The 15,690-nt window shown below is 65.5% G+C and overlaps 2 protein-coding genes and 1 long non-coding RNA gene across 4 annotated transcripts in view; 2 read left to right on the forward strand and 1 right to left on the reverse strand.

The window, feature by feature from the left end:
* The first annotated feature begins 6 nt into the window (after window positions 1-6).
* Window positions 7-4,457, forward strand: LOC125618086. Its single transcript, XM_048807820.1, has 2 exons — window positions 7-1,765; window positions 1,884-4,457. Exon 1 carries the CDS (start codon window positions 165-167, stop codon window positions 1,065-1,067), a length of 903 nt encoding a protein of 300 aa, XP_048663777.1. The 5' UTR covers window positions 7-164; the 3' UTR covers window positions 1,068-1,765; window positions 1,884-4,457.
* A 5,349-nt stretch (window positions 4,458-9,806) lies between these two features.
* Window positions 9,807-13,442, forward strand: LOC125618085. Its single transcript, XM_048807819.1, has 3 exons — window positions 9,807-10,767; window positions 11,226-11,483; window positions 11,766-13,442. The coding sequence occupies exons 1-3, from the start codon at window positions 10,130-10,132 to the stop codon at window positions 11,878-11,880; spliced, it is 1,011 nt and encodes a 336-aa protein (XP_048663776.1). The 5' UTR covers window positions 9,807-10,129; the 3' UTR covers window positions 11,881-13,442.
* A 652-nt stretch (window positions 13,443-14,094) lies between these two features.
* The window catches only part of LOC125618087, a 5,492-nt gene continuing 3,896 nt past the window's right edge, over window positions 14,095-15,690 (reverse strand). For both annotated transcript variants that reach the window (XR_007349323.1, XR_007349322.1), the window contains one exon: window positions 14,095-15,690. This exon is cut by the window's right edge and continues 1,705 nt beyond it. This is a non-coding gene — a long non-coding RNA (uncharacterized LOC125618087).

Genomic DNA, 15,690 nt, shown 5'->3' on the forward strand with positions numbered 1-15,690 from the left:
TGGGACGCGGCACCCGCCGCTCCACGCCACGGAGACAGCCTGCAACAGCGCCGACCCCGCGGGGCAGGAGTGACGAAGGCACCTGGCCTCGGCCCTCCTTCCAGAGCCACGGCATCAGGCTCAGGGAGAGGCCGGCGACAGTCAGGTCCCACCAAGGGGCACCCATGACCCACCCAGGGGCCTCAAAACCACCCAGGCCGCCAAACCAAGGCCGGTCTGAGTGCCGTCACAGCCAGGGGACCCACCAGGTGTCACGTTTGATCCAGGGCGGGATTAGGGACAGCAGGGGCTGGGGACCAAGGCCAAGGAGAGCGGGGCTGATGTGCCCTGTGGCCCCCCACTGTGACCCCAGTGGGCACGGGGCCATCTCTGGGCTGCGCCCACGTCCCTCGCGAGGCCCTGAGACCCTCCGAGACATGAAAGTACATGAGAAAGTTCACGCAGGCCCCACCCAGGTCACCTGCTCCTGCCCCTGGGGTAGGACCTCCCACCTGCTCTCCTCTGGACCCCTGGAGGGAGCCCCAGGCCACACGGTGGGACAGCCGGCCGGGGACCAGTCCTGCAGCTGTGGGAAGACGGAGGGCCCCAACCAGGCAGGCTGGGACTGGCCAGGAGCCTGCCCACAGGGGAAGTCCAGGGGGTGGCCCGGGGCCCCCACTCCCCGGCACCAGCCCCAGACACATCAGCCCGAAATGGCTGGGCGGCCAGTGCCACGGTCACCCTGTCCCTGCGGCACCCCGTGGCTCTCACATGTGCGCACTGTGGCCAGGCCCCTCCCGTCGGCCCCGCTGTGTCCAGGCTCACCGTCCCACCAGTGGGGCCCCCTGCCCTGCGGCCCAGGTCAGCAGATGGAGCCTCTCCCTGCACTGTCCCTGTGCCCCCTCCTCACCTGCCACCCACAGGTGGCCTGTGTGAATTCCTCCCTTGCTGGACCCTGCTCCTGCCCCTGCCCAGGTGGGCTGACCGCTCTCCAGAGCTGTCCTGTGGGCTCGAGGCCCCGGGCAGGCATGGGCCATGCCTCCTTACTCTACGCAGGTGGCAATGAGGCCCAGCTGTCCCCTGGGTGAACCAGGGTCTGACCAGCCCGGCACAGAGGAGGGCAGGGGACGGCCCAGAAGCAGGCGGGAGGGAGGGCGGAGGAGCGGAGGGTGGGGGAAGGTGACCGGCAGCCGGCAGAAGAGCGGCCGAGGGAGGTGAGCGTGGAGGTGGGGGAGGGTGAACCGGGGGCAGAGGGACGGGGCGGAGGGTGAGGCGGACGTGGTGGGCACTTCCTCGCCCACTCGGGTTGTGTCCTCCCTGTCGACAAATGAGACGGTCCGGCTGCCCCAGCCAGGACTGCGGGTCCTGCCTGGTGGCGTGGCCTGTGCCAGGAGGGATGGACTCAGGTCCAGGTCAGTTGACCCCGTGCCGTCTGTGCTGGCAACGATTGGGCTGCCGGGCAGGACAGGCGGCTCCCGCCCACTCTGAAATCCCCTGCAGGTCGGAAAGCACCGCCAGGACCTCTCCAGGAGAGTTCCCGAAGCTGCAGCCGTCCACTGAGTTGAGAGGCCCGTCCGTGCAACATGGCCGCCGTGGCTGACCTGCCCATCGTCCAGGAGGGGAACGGGCCCTGCTGCTCCATCCAGGACGGCACTGGCCCCCGAACTGACCTCACCAAGGGCCGTCAACGTCCAACCAACACTACCTGCCAATGGACCCAGCACCTGGGGACTCTGTCACCTGTGCCCCTAGTGACAGGCCCCTTGAGAGTCCAGCAAGGCCACTGGTCTGTCCGCTCCTCCCAATCCCACCTAAGCATCCCTTCCCCACCTCAGGGGCATCTTTTCTTGGTACAGACCCCAGAGTCCAAGGCGAGAGCTGGGGACCTTGTGTCCCTCCTGCAGGTGATCAGGACGCATGGGCAGATGGTGGGACGACAGGGATGGACAGCATGGAGCGGGGACCCCACGTGGCAAACCTGTGTCCACACGCAGAGAAGCCGACGGAGACTGGGGAGGGGGCCTCCTCCTCGCGCCCGCGGTGCTGCCCTGCCCTGCCCTGACCCCTGGCCGGCCCCTGCTCCCCGCTGCCACCTGGACCTGCCTGGGGGCAGCCGGGGTCACCTGCTGACTCCTGTTCACGGGTCGTCGTAACTGTGTGACGTGGTCGATTTCCTCAGCGTCCACTCCCGTGAAGTCCACGTGCAAGGGCCAGTTCTCTGGAAGCACAGCTGGACTCTAGGAACCATGGCTGCCCAGAGTCGCTTTAAGCCAACGGGAACAGAGAGCTTCCGCGGGGACAAGGTGGACCGCGGCCGCACCGGCTGAGCACGGGGGCGCGCTGCTGCTGTCCCTGTGGGTGACTGACCCCTCCGGGGCCTCCTGGGTTTCCCTGTTCCTCCCCCGAGCCCTCCCGCCCCTCATCCAGGACCACAGGGGACGTTGGCTTTGTCCTGGGTGTTTCTCGGCATTTTCCCGATTCTCTCCAACAGGCGCGAGTCTCTTCTAGAACCAGAAAGAGGAACGAGCGTGTTCTCACGCAGGGTCAGCGCGGGGCTCTCGCCGCCGCGGTGCTCTCCACATCTGGGGCTGAGCCCCCTCTGCCAGCGGGCCAGGGCCCGGGTCTGTGCAGCAGGTCACTTGGTCCCCACGCTGGCGCTGAGTGTTCCACAGACTTCCCTCTGAAGTCACAGCTTCCTTGACCAGGACAGCCATTTCGAGGGCACAGTTCAGTGGCCTTGGTCATTTCCAGGGTTGGGCAACCGTCCCCACTAACAGTTCAAACACCCCAAAAAGGAAACCCCAGGGCATCGCCAGCGAGGCCACACCGCCCCCTTGGCCCCAGCCGTGCTGGCCCCTGTCTGTCTGGGGACTGGGGCGGCTGGGTGTGACGAGGGGACCCTGGAACCACTGCCCTGCGCTTCCTTCACAGAGTACGGCCAGGGTCACCCGCACGGCGTGGACAGAAGGTCCCTCGGGGTTGAGCGGCTGGCTGGTCTCCTTCCTGTGGCCGAGGGACTTGGCCTGGGTCCTCTCTTTCGCTGCCGTGACATCCTGAACTTCCAGGCACAAGTGGCTGCTCTTGCTGGTCTTGGGCACAGCTGGAGTGGAGCTGGGGCCCCCGGTGACTCCATGTTTCGCATCCTGAGGTTTCCCCACGGCTGTCCACCGTGGTCATGCCCGTGTACCTGGCCACCAGCAGTGAACCGGGGCTGGTTCTCTGGACCTCACCAACTTCCTGTCACCTTCTCACTTTCGCTCCTCAGTGGCTGTGGAGCGGCCCCTCCTTCTGCCTGGACTCTGCGATTCCCTGAAGGTGCGGACGGTCGGGCACCTGTTCATGAGTCAGTGGCCGCTCGTGTTTCCTGGGAGAAAGGCCCGTTCCCGCGCCTTGGCCACTGCTAATGAAGCTGACGTTCTATACTCTGGAGGCGAGGCCTGGCCAGGTGCAGGGTGGCCGCCTTTCCTCCTGCCCTGTGGCCTCTCTCGCTCTCGTGACAGTCTTCTCTGACCCACTCAGGTTTCTGATTCTTACGAAGTCCAGTTTATCTATTTTTCTTTGGTTTATCTATTTTTCTGACACCACAGAATCCAAGGTTCTGAAGATTCGAACCTCTGCTTCCTCTAAGAGTCGTGTGGGTTTTCTCCTTCATGGTAGGTCTTTGCTCTATTTGGAATTCGGAGTCCATCTGCATGAGGTAGGTATTTTTTTAGTTGTCGACGGACTTTTATTTGTGTGTGGGGCTGAGAACTGAACCCAGGGCCCCCCACATGCGAGGAAGTTGCTCTACACTGAGCTCGACCTTTGCCCATAGGTGCCTGGTGTCCAGCACCCACCACCACCCCGCCCAAGACTCTTCTGCATTCATGTCTCGACGCACTTCTCAAACACCGGCTGACCCCAGGCTGTCTGTGGCCGGTGTGCAGCAGTAGCGGGCCTTTGGCTAGGTCTCGCGTTCTCGATCACCGGACTCCCTTATCATCCTGCTGGTCCTGACGTCGGTCCTCGCCGTTCTCGCCACGCTCACCTCCAACAGAGCTGGGCTGCCACTCCCTCTCCAAGCCACTGCCGAGTCTCTCTTACCGGCTGTCCTGGCTCCATCCTCCAGGACAGCATTAGACACCGGCACTTAGGGGGACTGATGTTGGTACGAAGCCAGCAGTGGGGTTAGTTTGGAGATTTTTGTCGTCTGTCTGTCGTGTGCCCTTCTCCAGCCTTTCTTAGGCACCATTCACATGCGGTGGCACTAGTGAGTCTTAAGTGTGCCAGCCGATCCATCCTAAGCCCAGGGAACCTTCACCTGGGTCTGAACCCCTGTTACCACCACCGAATCCGACAGTGGGACGTGCCTTCCACCCACCCAGGCAGCCCCCAGAGGCTCCCCTCCATTACTCCATTACTTTCACACACACACAAAAATCCCTAAGGTGCCCGGTGACATCTAACTTGAGATAAACCACCTTCAGTGGCGTCTGGCACACTGGGACGCACGGGGGCTTTTCTGGACTCCCTCTGTAGCTGGGTGACCTGTGCTGGGCACTCCCTGACCTCGTCACCCCTGGGGAGCTCTGCCTGTCCCTGAACCTCAGACGCTGAAGTCGCAGAGTGCGAGCCGCCGGGCACTGAGGTCCGAGACCCAGCCACGTGCATCACATTTCCATCCCTATGACACTCAACTTAGGAGGAGGAAGGTTACGGTGGCTCCTGGGTGTGGAGCCTCTGGTCTGTGGGGGGTGCGGCTTTGCATTCCCGGGGGGGGGGGTGCACCCCGGAGCCCAGCCACCGGCTGACGGCCAGGAAGAGAGACAGAGAGAGGATAGGAAGGGACTGGAGCCCACAGTCCCCCTAGGGCACATCAGGGACAAGAAGACTTTCCAAGAGACCCAGCCCCGAGGTCCCGCCCCCTGCCAGCAGGGCCAGGTCGGTCCCCAGCTGACACACAGCCTCAGGGACACTCAAAGTGCACACTCAGCTGCCACGGCACTGCACACACCACAGCACACACCACGGGGGCTCTTTCGCTTTGCGGAGGCGTGTCCCCCGACCCCGCGACGGCAGCCGCCCTGTGGCTGGGCCAGTGGGGCTGTGTGCTCTGATGGGTGTCTGTACGCCCTGTGCACCCACGGCCCTTGGGAGCTGCTCAGCACGGGAGCTGCAGGGTCTCGGGTGGCACAGGCTGGCACCTCTGGAAACTCCATGCAGAGGGGTGTGTCGGTCATTTCACAGAGTAGAGGCCCATCCCAGCCCCACGCTGGGCACCTGAATTCAAAGACTCCGTTCAGAACCCCGGAAAGGACGGGGACACTGCGGTGGGTTTTCGCGGGGAGGTGCAGACCTGGCTCCCGACAGGGTTCCATCTGTCAATCACAGCTCAGTGGAGCGGGGGGAGGAGCCAAGGTCGGGACCACCAAGCCATCCGGCTCCCGGGAGGCAGCCCTGGGAACCCGATGACCAAATGGGACACAACGTCAGGGTGGGCATGAAGGGTCCCTAAGATGCAGTGGGACCTACGCCGGGCACACCTGCAGAAGGGACACTGGTGACAGACAGGCAGGGGCAGGGTGACGGGATTGAACCTGGCTGTGCCTGCAGGACGCGCCCCTGCTGCCAGGTAGCGCTCAGGACAGGAAAGTCACAAACCATGGCCTAGTGTGAGTGCTGCCACCCTTGCCCCCGTGTTGTGTCGGACGCTGACACCAAGGCGGTACTGTCTACCTGGGATCTGAAGGAATGTCACTGAAGGACACCTGGACCTGAGCGGGCACTGGGTTTCTGGGCCGAGCCACCAAGTCCACGCAGGCCTCACGGAGCACAGGATGAAGGCCCTGCCCTGCGTGGCCACCTGCCCACCGACACCTGCACCCAGCTCCCTGCTGGCCCAGCTGGGCCCCGGTGTACAGAGCCCTTCTCAGACCCCAGCCCACACCAGGGGACAGAGCTGTCCCCTCTCAGGGCAGTTGGCAGCCCGGCCACCTCACCAGGGAGCACACAGGGCCTGTGCGAAACTCAAAGTACCCCGGTGTGAGGTCGCACTTCCCAGGTGGCTTCTCGAGGGTCACCGCTGCGCACGGCCAGCAAGTGCCCTTCCCAGCCCCCACCGGCCCCCCCAGCCGGGCTGTGTCACGCAGAGGGCCCTGGGGCACCCGGGAAGAGTCTGCTTTACAGGTGGGAAACTGAGGCCGGGAGAGGAGGCCGTGGCAGCAGGTCCAGGCCGGGTCTGCCTCCGAGGCCAGGGCTCTCTGCAGAGCCCCTGGGGGTCTGCCATGCCCCTCCCCATCGGCCACCACCCACTTCTGGGCTGGAGGTCCCCAAGGTCTCGCTACCTCCAACCAGACCACCTGGCCCATGGGAAAGGCCCGGAGGCAGGCCCCCGGCCTCTAGGTCATGGGGTAAAGCTGAGGACCAGGCAGGGGAGTGGAGCCTTCTGGACACGGCGCCCTGCTCCATGGTCCTGTGCCCTGCACCAAGAGCAAGCCTCAGAGGCAGGGGGGAGCCCCGGCCAGCCCTGCCTGGACCCACTGACCTGAGCTCCTCCAGAGGCGGGGCCCAGGCTCAGGTGTGTGGGGCCCGTGCGCCTCACGCCCCGTCTCTGGAAGGCTCTGCCGGGCCCGGCTGGTCAGATGAGGCCCCTCCGTCCCTCACCCCTCCAGCCTGGCTGTGCTGAAGGACTGGGCACGGGAGCACCCCCTGAAGTCGGGTCCCGTCTGGGGCGTCGCCGGGGTGCCTCTGGTGTCTCCCACAAGGCACCTGCCATTTGGTGATCGGCCACCAGGAAACAGCCGCACTGGGTCTGTGGGACCCAGGAAGCCTCGGGACCCAGGAGAACAGGGGCGTCCCCGGGAAGTCAGCTCCCGTCCAGGGAGGAGCCGAGGCAGCAGCCCTGCCCAGGACACAGGGCAGCTCTCAGCAAACCCCCAGAGGGAGGCCAGGAGGGGAGGCTGGGCCAGGCCTGGAGCGAGGTTTCCTGGCCTCACCAAAAGACCCCTGGCCCAGCAGGGCGGCTGTGGAGAGCCCTGTCCCCGAGGCTGTGCCAGCCGCGAGTCTGGGAGGATCTTCCTCCACCTGCTTCTTGCCAAATGGCCTGATGAGATCAATGACGGTCACAGGGGACTTTCTGCCCAGGGCTCCCAATCAGTGCTAGAAAGTGACCCATCCATTTACAGCAGGGCACTCCCACCTGGCCCTGTCACCCGAGGCCCGGCGTCCCCCTCCGAGTCACTAGCTGGACTCCAAGGCAGGGCTTGCCCCTCCGCCCTTCCACAGGCCCCGCCAGAGGCCATCAGACGATGTCCTAGATCACTGGCTCCCCGGGGCGCGTCCCCATCAAGTCACAGGTGAAATGGCAGCTGGGGGGCCTGGTTGTTGGCAAGTGGCAAAGAGAAGGTGCTGGCCCATCTGCCCGACGACGGAGACCGAGTCCTCGGCCACTCGGCTGACTCCGAGCCAAGAGATGGCAGTCAGAGTCTGGGGGCACCAGGAAGGAGGCCCCCGGCTCCTTCGCCCACAGGGTGACCGTCGCCCAGGGTGGTGTCGTGGGGCCTGGCCTCTTGTCCCAGGTCGGCTCTGGCGTGCTGCAGTGTTTGGGTCATCTCAGGGGCCAGGTGCCTCCCCAGGTCCCTGTGGCACACACACCATCTCCCCGATGGGGTCTTGAGCTCTTCTGCCCTGGGGTGCCACCGCACAGCCGGGGGCTGAAGGAGCCGCTGCCCCCGGGGGGGTCAGTGCCCATGGCGGGCTCTGCTAATGGCCGTGACACGGCTTGGGCTGGGTGGTCAGAAGCAGGTACCTAATCTGCATCCCTGGCACCCAAGGCCCCCGATGCTGGTGCTGCCCCCCGTGGGTCTCTGGGAGACCCGAGACCACTCTGCAGACCGGGGAGCCCAGGGAAGCAGACCTGGGGTGGGCAGTGGGAATCTGCGCTCAGACGTTGCCGGGGACAGGTCCCCCCAAGGGCCGGGCCTATCTGCTTTCAGGATGAGACTCCGCTGCCTCACAGAGCCCAGGACGGGTCAGAATCAGGAGGGGCCTCCCTGCCCAAACCGTCCTTCTAGGGAGCCCAGAGCCAGGAAGGACAGAGCATGGCTCCACCGTGGGCCTCCAACCATTCGGGTCAGCAGAGGGACCGTCCTCCCCCACTGGTCTCCATGCACCCTGGGAAGGTCACGTGGGAAGCCCTTCCCCACAAGGCTGCCAGCCTCAGGATGGTCTCCCAGCGTCCATAGTGGCCTGGGCCTGGCTGCTGAGGTCCATCAGTGTCCTGCAGGTGACCTGCGGGCCGTGGGTGGGCTCAACCCCCGTCTTCCTGCCTGGGCAGGCTGAGCGCGGGCAGCTCAGATGGTCCCCACTGGGCCTCCTTTGGCTGGGTGCTGGCCCGTGCGCTGCCTGGCAGCGAGGTGCTCCCGATGGCCACGGCTGGCAGAGGGAGGCCCGCGGCCTCCCTGTCCTCCTCTCTCCCCCTCCTTTGGCTCCTCCCTCCCTGTGCGGAGGCTCGGAGGAGGGCGCAGGGCTGCGGCCAGGGAGGAACCTGGGCTTCGGGATTCCCTGGTCGGAGACTGTGCCCCCCGGCCCAGGCTGCCCTTCCCACCTGGGGACACCTGGCTGGCTGGGTCCGCCTGCCCCGGCTCCCCCCTTCCACAGGACCTTGGGAGTTGCCCTGGCACCCGGCACCTTCCCTCCAGCCCAGCTGCCCTGGCCACTTCCTCTCCACAGCCTCATGGCAACTGCAGGCCCCAAGCAGGACCCGCCCGAGCAGCTGCCAGCCCCAGTGGCCACACCAGGAGAAGCCCACACGTCCTGCCGCAGGCGGAGCCCGGACGCGCTGTGCTGGGCTGCCCGACACCTGCCTGCCCGGCTTCCCGTCCAGACGCTGGACCATGGGCAGCCGTGAGCTCCCGGGAGGGAGGCTGTGGATCCTCTGCCTGGCCACCCTGCCCCTGTCCTGCTTCCAGGCCAAAGCCCCGGCAAGTCTCGGATGATGAGGAGGAGAGCTCAGACCCTGGGCAGCCAAGGACCACGGAACGAAAGGGACAGCTTCCCCCCGGCTTTGTCCTGGTCTCCAGCAGGTTTGGCCCAACCCGATGCTTTGGTCACAGCAAGGTAAGGCCAGGGCTTGGGTGGGGACAGCACGGGCATCTGAGACAAGCAGCAGAGAGCCCTCCTACAAGGGCCGGCCAAAGGCCTGATGCTCGCCACCAAGGACAGCAACTGGGGCTCAGAGAGGTCGTGCTACTTGCCGAAGGGCACACAGCCAGCAGCAGGGGAGCCAAGCCTAGAGTTCGGGTCGCATAACCCCACAGCTCTAGCGTCAGACACGCAGAGCGGTTTCTCCTGCTGTGGTACCAAATAGAGCCAGAGCCACCCCGCAGAGTTCAGGCAGCTCCGACAAAGCCACTCTGTGAAGAGACCTGCTCCAGGGCCCCGAGCGCCCAGACCCGCCCGCACCCTTGAGCTCCAGGTCATCTTAAACCAGTTGCCACCGCTCAGTCACCCTGACCCGGTGGGGTCCACAGATCCACCTCCGCAAAGCAAGTCAAGTAAGCCAGCCGTCCCTTCACAGGGACAGGGACAGGAGAGCACCCCTGAGTGTCCCGGTGACCCCGGCCCAGACAGCTCCTCAGGCTGACCTCCTGCACCAGCCCGACGCTGGCTGCCCAGGGAGCAGGACGCGGGGACAGGGCAGGGAGCCAGTTCCCAGCTGTGGCCAGGCAGGCCCAGCCTCCAGGGGCTCCCCGCCCGGGGAGGGGGCCGGAGGTGGACAAGCACTTGACTCGGCCTCCTTGCTGGTGACCGGTTCCTCCCCTGGTCCTGAGTCTCTCCCAGGTGTGTGGTGGTGCAGGGGTGAGCTGCAGGTCCAGCGCCAGGGCCACAGTCGCGACGTGGAGCCAAGAGGAGGCCTCATCTGCTCTCACCAGAAAAGGGAAGCGTGAGCCCAGGCGCCCGAAGGGCCCCGCGCAGCCCTCTGACCACGGTGGACACCCGACAAGGCGGGTCTTCACCGTCCGGCCCGCGGCCTCGGGTTTTCCCCTGGACTCTTCCGACCGCCCTGCCTGCCTCTGGGTGGACGGCAGCCTGCAGGGCCGCCCCTGCTCCCCTCCCCTTCCCGTCCGTCTGTCCGCCCGGGGGGACCTCGGTGAATGCCTTTTGAAGTTCCATGAGCAGGTGCAGGACGCCTGGGCCTGCCCCGTCCTGCCCTGTGGGTGCCGGGGGACGCGGGTCGCAGCTCAGGGTCTCGGCCTGCGCTCGCCCCGGGCGCGCGGCCTGCGGTGTCTTTCGGTTCTTCTCTCTTACTCTGTCTCCACGGGAGGTCGCTTTCCGCTGCTGGGTGCTGGGCCTGGTCAGCGGGGTGCTGGGCGCTGCCCCTTTTTCTGCCTCCTTCCTGCCTGGCCGTGGCTCACGGATATTGACGGGGAACGTCCCCGTCTCTGGCTGCCTGAGGAAGCCAGCGTCCTGGGGACAGCTCGGCCGTGCCCTGACTGTCCCCACTCCCCCAGCCCCTTGCTGTGGTGGTGGTGGCCCTGGCCCTGGCCCCAGTCTTCCAGGCCTCCGCTGCCTCCTGTGCCCGCTCCTGTGGGCTCCCAATTCGCGAATGGTGGCCTGGCTCAGGACCCATGCGGCCACTTCTCCTGTCACTTCAAGGGACCTTGTGAGGAGGTGCCTCCGGCCACCCCGTCGGATCTTCCTACAGGAGCCTGTGAGAACCCAGGGACCCAAGACTCGACCTCCCTCCCCGATGGAGGCCAGGTCCCTGCACGGTGCCCAGGAGGCTTCTGCGTCAGGGTCCTCCTGGAGGTAGGGCTGAGGGCGCGCTGGCCGGGGCCACCCTTCCCAATGGGCTCCCTGGGGACCATCCTTCCCATCGCCCTGGCACCCAGGAGGTCTAGGGGAGTCGCCGGGTGGTAAGGGGCTGTGGGACCCAAACCCGGCCTTCCGTTTCTAAACCTCAGCTACCCCCACCCCCGGCGGCCATGGCCTGCCAGGTCCATCACTGGTATAACCCACGGTCCTGATTCTAGAACATTCCACACCTGCCCTCCTCACAGCCTCCTGGAGTCAGGGGCTCCCTGTTTGCCAACAGGGTGGGCCACGGGGTCCGGGAAAAGCTGCTGAGAGCCCACTCACTGTGCCTCAGTGTCCTGACCTGCAACGGGTCATGGCCCACACTGGCAGGCTATTGTGAGGACCAAAGGGGCAACCAGGCATACAGTAGGAACTCAGTACGTGTGCATGCCCCGCTCCACTTCCTCAAGCCTCGTCACAGACGGGCTCTGCCGCTCTGAGCCCACGTTAAGGAGCCCAGGTTCCAGGTCCTCCCCGAGAAGGACCAAATGGACCGTCCGACCTACACCTCAGAGTCTGAGGGAGGAGCTCAGCCCAGACCTGGAGCAGGATGCCTCAGGGCACAGGAGGGGCCGCCCGAGGCTACTCTATGTGACGGCAGTGTGGTTTGTGGGGGTGCAAGCCCACCCACACCCATCCAGCGGGGAGCCCTTCTTGATCCAGGCCAGGTATGAGCATCTCCCAAGCTGGTCCAACCAGAGCAAGGTTCAAGGTTTTGTTCAGTTTAGATCTCTCTTCCTCTGCCAATGAGGTGTGTAGATGCAAAGCCTGGGACTTCTGCAGCCACTTGGTTCCATGAGGCACACAGCCTGACCACGCCAAGACAGGCAGAGCCAGAGAACCGCTGAGCTGCTCAGGCAGAGCCCCGTCCAACCGCCCCGACTTCCCCGCCGTGCACGCCACTTTGAGCTGGTTTCGTGCCTCCTAAGACAAAAATCCCCAAATCACAGGAGCACCCAGGGAGGGCTGCAGCTGGTTCCACTGTCAGCTCGAGGGCTGGACTTCAAGGTCCATCTGGAAAACCGAGAGCCCATCCATCGGAGGCTCCTTGGCGGTTTTCTGTAGATGGCAGCTGAGCCCAGAAGAGGGATGGCCTCCTCCAAGGCCACCCAGCCGGTCAGTGCCACGTTCAGCACCCGGGCCCGGCCTCTGGACTGCAGGCCGCACAGCATTCCCAAAGGGAGAGCGGCCAGCGGGCCTGCCCAGCCTGACCCACCGACCTGCTGAAGTGATGCTCCGCAGGCCGCGGGCTTCCCACCTCAGAGTCGCTGGGACCGTGGAGCCGCGTGTCGCGGTGCCCGGCGCGGTGAGCGCGGGGGTGGCTGGCCGGGACGCAGGGGGAGCCTGGGGACTGCTCCGCAGGAGGCCAGCACCCACACGCTGGAAGCAGATCAGAGCAGCCCGTCTCCCAGGGCCGCGGCCACTCCCCACTTGAGAAGGACTCTGTACCCATTTCACTCTGTTCCCTTCTCGGTGGCTCTTTAATGAGATGATGTTAGAGCTGGAAGTCCACAGTGGGGGCCGCGCAGACAGACAGACAGACAGACAACCAGCCGGCCTCCTCCTCCCCTCCCCGGAGGTGCTGGGTGGGCGGCGAGAGGGGCCCAGCCACCGACTCCTGTCCCCTAGACACCCCTGGGCTGGGCTTGTGGCGTCTTTGCAGTCACAATGGGACACAGGCATCTGCCTGGTTCAGGTGGAGCAGGGGGCACCAGAGACAGAAGAAGCCAAGAGGTCGGGACAAGGTCACAGCTAGCGAGAGACAGAGCTGAGGCCTGAAACCCTAGCTCCTGTCCCATGCGCTCCCAGGAGCTCGCGTCACCCTGGGGACAGACGGTCTCCTGGGGCAGGAGGTCAGCAGGAGCTCATGGAGAATCCCCCTCCCACAGGGGGCAGTGGAGAGCCCAGGGCAGGACTGGAGGCCCCAGGGCTGGCCGTGGGGGTGGGGCTGTGTCCCAAGACCCTTGGGGTCCCACAGCCAGGACCTGCCTCTGCCTCACACCTGGCCACGCTGTCCCCATGCCTGCCCCACCCAGGTGATGGGGCTCCTCTGGACGTGACCCCGCCAGCCTCGGGCTGCTGCCCCGTGGCTCTGTGGCACTGCCATGGGCAGGTGGCCCGCAGGGGACTTACTGACTTCTATGTGGTCGCCTGAGTTTTCCAGAAAATTGTGGAAAAGAAACCAATCGTGGCCGTTCAACGTTTCTAAGGTAAAAACAGGGCAGGAGGGACAAGCTCCTGGGGGGAGGTCCACGTAAGGGGACGCCGGGCGGTCCTCACAGTCACATCCACAAGGTGACGCAGAGACACGGAAGTCAGGGGCTCCTGGCCACGCACGCGCGGGGTCTGCGTGTCTCCTGCGGGGGACGCCCACACGCACACCCCAAGCCCACCTCTGTCTGGGGAGGGAGAGGGACGGCCGGGGGCCCTGGGCCTCACATTAGGCTCCTGAGCCGACCCTGAGCAGGGGCTCGGCAGAGACCAGGAGCACGCGGGGCTGGTGTGGGGACGGCCACCCAGAGTCACAGCTGAGCAGCGCCTGGAGGACAGTCCCCAATGTGACTGTCAGGAAGCCGGTCGAGTGACGTGAAAATTATTCAGTGTTAACGACAAAGAAAAGAGGCACAGGTGGGCCCCCAAACCAAGGCCCATCAGGATGTGGACGGGAGCCGCGCTGTGAATGCTTCCGGAAGCTTCTAACTGCCCCCGACTGGCGATCTATCTTGACCCTGTCTCAAAATAAAGTAAAAATGTCTGGGATGTGGCTCAGGGGTTAAGCGCCCCTGGGTTCAATCCCTGGTTCCCCCTAAAGATGCTCCCCACTGAGGGGGGACCTCCCAACAGGGGAAACTGGGTGGGGGGCTCTGTGGGAACCTGCCCTTCCTGCTGGACATTCCTGTTAACCTAGAAGCACTTTAAGAAATAAAATAAATAAATAACAGAAACACCCCTGAAGCCTGGTCCCAAGGACCCTCGCCCCCTGTGGCCCCTCGGCCAGCACTGAGCTCCGCAGGGCCCCAGGCCAGCTGGCTGTGAGGATCCTCCCACCCCACGCTCGTCTCCAGGACCCAGGAGCGGGGACAGCCAGAGAGGTTCGCCAGCCCCTGCCCTCCCGGGCGCCCTCCACCAGGGCCTGGCAGGGGCAGCTGCCAGGCGTCCAGGAGTCTGGTCAACTCCAGCAGCAGGGTCCCACCGGTCACCGTCTCGGGTCACACTGGGGCATCTGCTTCCTCCCCTGCCCACCCACCTCCCCTCTGCCAGGTGTGTGGATAAGATGGAGGACCCTGCACCCTGCAGCGTGAGCAAAGCCCCCTTCACCGGCCCTGCTGGAACCGACTCCCGATCCCAGGGGGCCTGTGGCCACCGCCCTGGCCCAAGTGTCCAAACACAAGTCAGTGACCGGACCCCAGGGACACACCTCTCTGTATCAGCCGCCAGCCTGGCTTGGCCGAGGCTTATCAGAGCCGCTCAGGTTACCCCCGGGGAACGCCCGGCCAGCCGCGCTCTGCCCTGCCGCCCTGCCTGCTGGCCGGGCCCTCTGTGTCGCTGGCCTCGCCCAGTCTTCAATCCATCAGATCTCTGGCGGCTGGCGGCCCTGGGTTCCGTGAAGGTGGCCCAGGGGTGGACCTGGGGCAGACGACCTGGAGGGGGCCAAGGGCAAGGGGCCCTGAGGGACGCCCTTCGGGGCTTCATCTGGGGAGACCTCGTAGGGTGCGCCTTGGGGGGGCCTCAAGGACACCACGCTGTGAAGCAGGCCAGTCACAGAGGACCCACACTGCAGGGCCTCTCCTCGAGGTCACCCAGTTGTCAACTCCACGGGGACAGAAAGTAGCATGTGGAGCCGGGCCGGAGGGCGGGTGCTGGGTTGGATGGACAGCGTGGGGACGCGAGGAAGCGCTGCAGGTGGAGGTGGTGACCGCAGGGTGGACGGCCCAGCACCCTGAGCTGTGCGCTGGACGTGGTCAAGATGCTAGAGCAGAACAGGACGCCACCGGCCCCCACTCCAGGAGGGAGATGACCGCCTTCCCCGCGGGACCTGGGCCAGGGAGGGGCCGCCTGTACCGGGCCTCGGCCGCGGGCCTCAGAGCCCAGGACGTCACCTGGGGAATCCAAGAAGGACTCCGAGACGGCTGTCACTCCTGTTTCACCGTCTGGCAGATGTGAGACTGTCCCAGCGTGCGGTGAGCCGCTCCTGGCCATCCGTGGTCCCCGGGTGACCTCCCTGCCCTGCAGAGCCCAGTGCTGCCCCTCGCCCGCGGGGCTGCTGCGTCTCACCTGCTCCCCTGGGGCCAGGCTCCGGGGGCACCCGCGGCCCAGTCCAGCCACCCTCCCGTCCCTGGTGGCCTCCACCCGTCGTCCTGGGCCCCTCCCGACTCCTCCTGCAGGCCAGGCCACCGCCTCAGCCAGGGCTCCCTGCACGTCCTGGGCCAGCCACTGTCAGAGCCCGTTGGTGGCTCAGGGACCATACTACAAACCAAGCAGGTGCCAGCGTTCACGGGTTGTCACCAGAACCCCGTGTGACGGTACTGCGAGACCTCGGTCAGACACATCGGGGCGGAGCAGTGGGGTTAGTGCCTCTGAAGGGACCTGGAGAGACATCTGCCCCCTGTCCCCACCGCATGGGGGACGGAGGAGGTGGCCGTCTGCCCGCCAGGAAAGCAGCACCTCCGTCTGGGACTCCCAGACTCAGAACGTGAGAACCAAATTCCCACTGAAGCCTAAGAACCTCCCCCACGCCTGGATCTGACCTGGGGGCCGGCCGGACGCCGCCTCCCTCCCGGCCCCCCTGCCTGGCCTCTGGCCTGGGCTCCTTCCTCGGGCTGCGACACCTTCCGCTCTCAGTGCCACCGACTCCTCAGCCCCTGGGTCTGTCTC

Source organism: Marmota marmota, unplaced genomic scaffold (genome assembly GCF_001458135.2).
Source record: "Marmota marmota marmota unplaced genomic scaffold, marMar, whole genome shotgun sequence".
In the NCBI taxonomy this organism is placed as follows: Eukaryota; Metazoa; Chordata; class Mammalia; order Rodentia; family Sciuridae; genus Marmota; species Marmota marmota.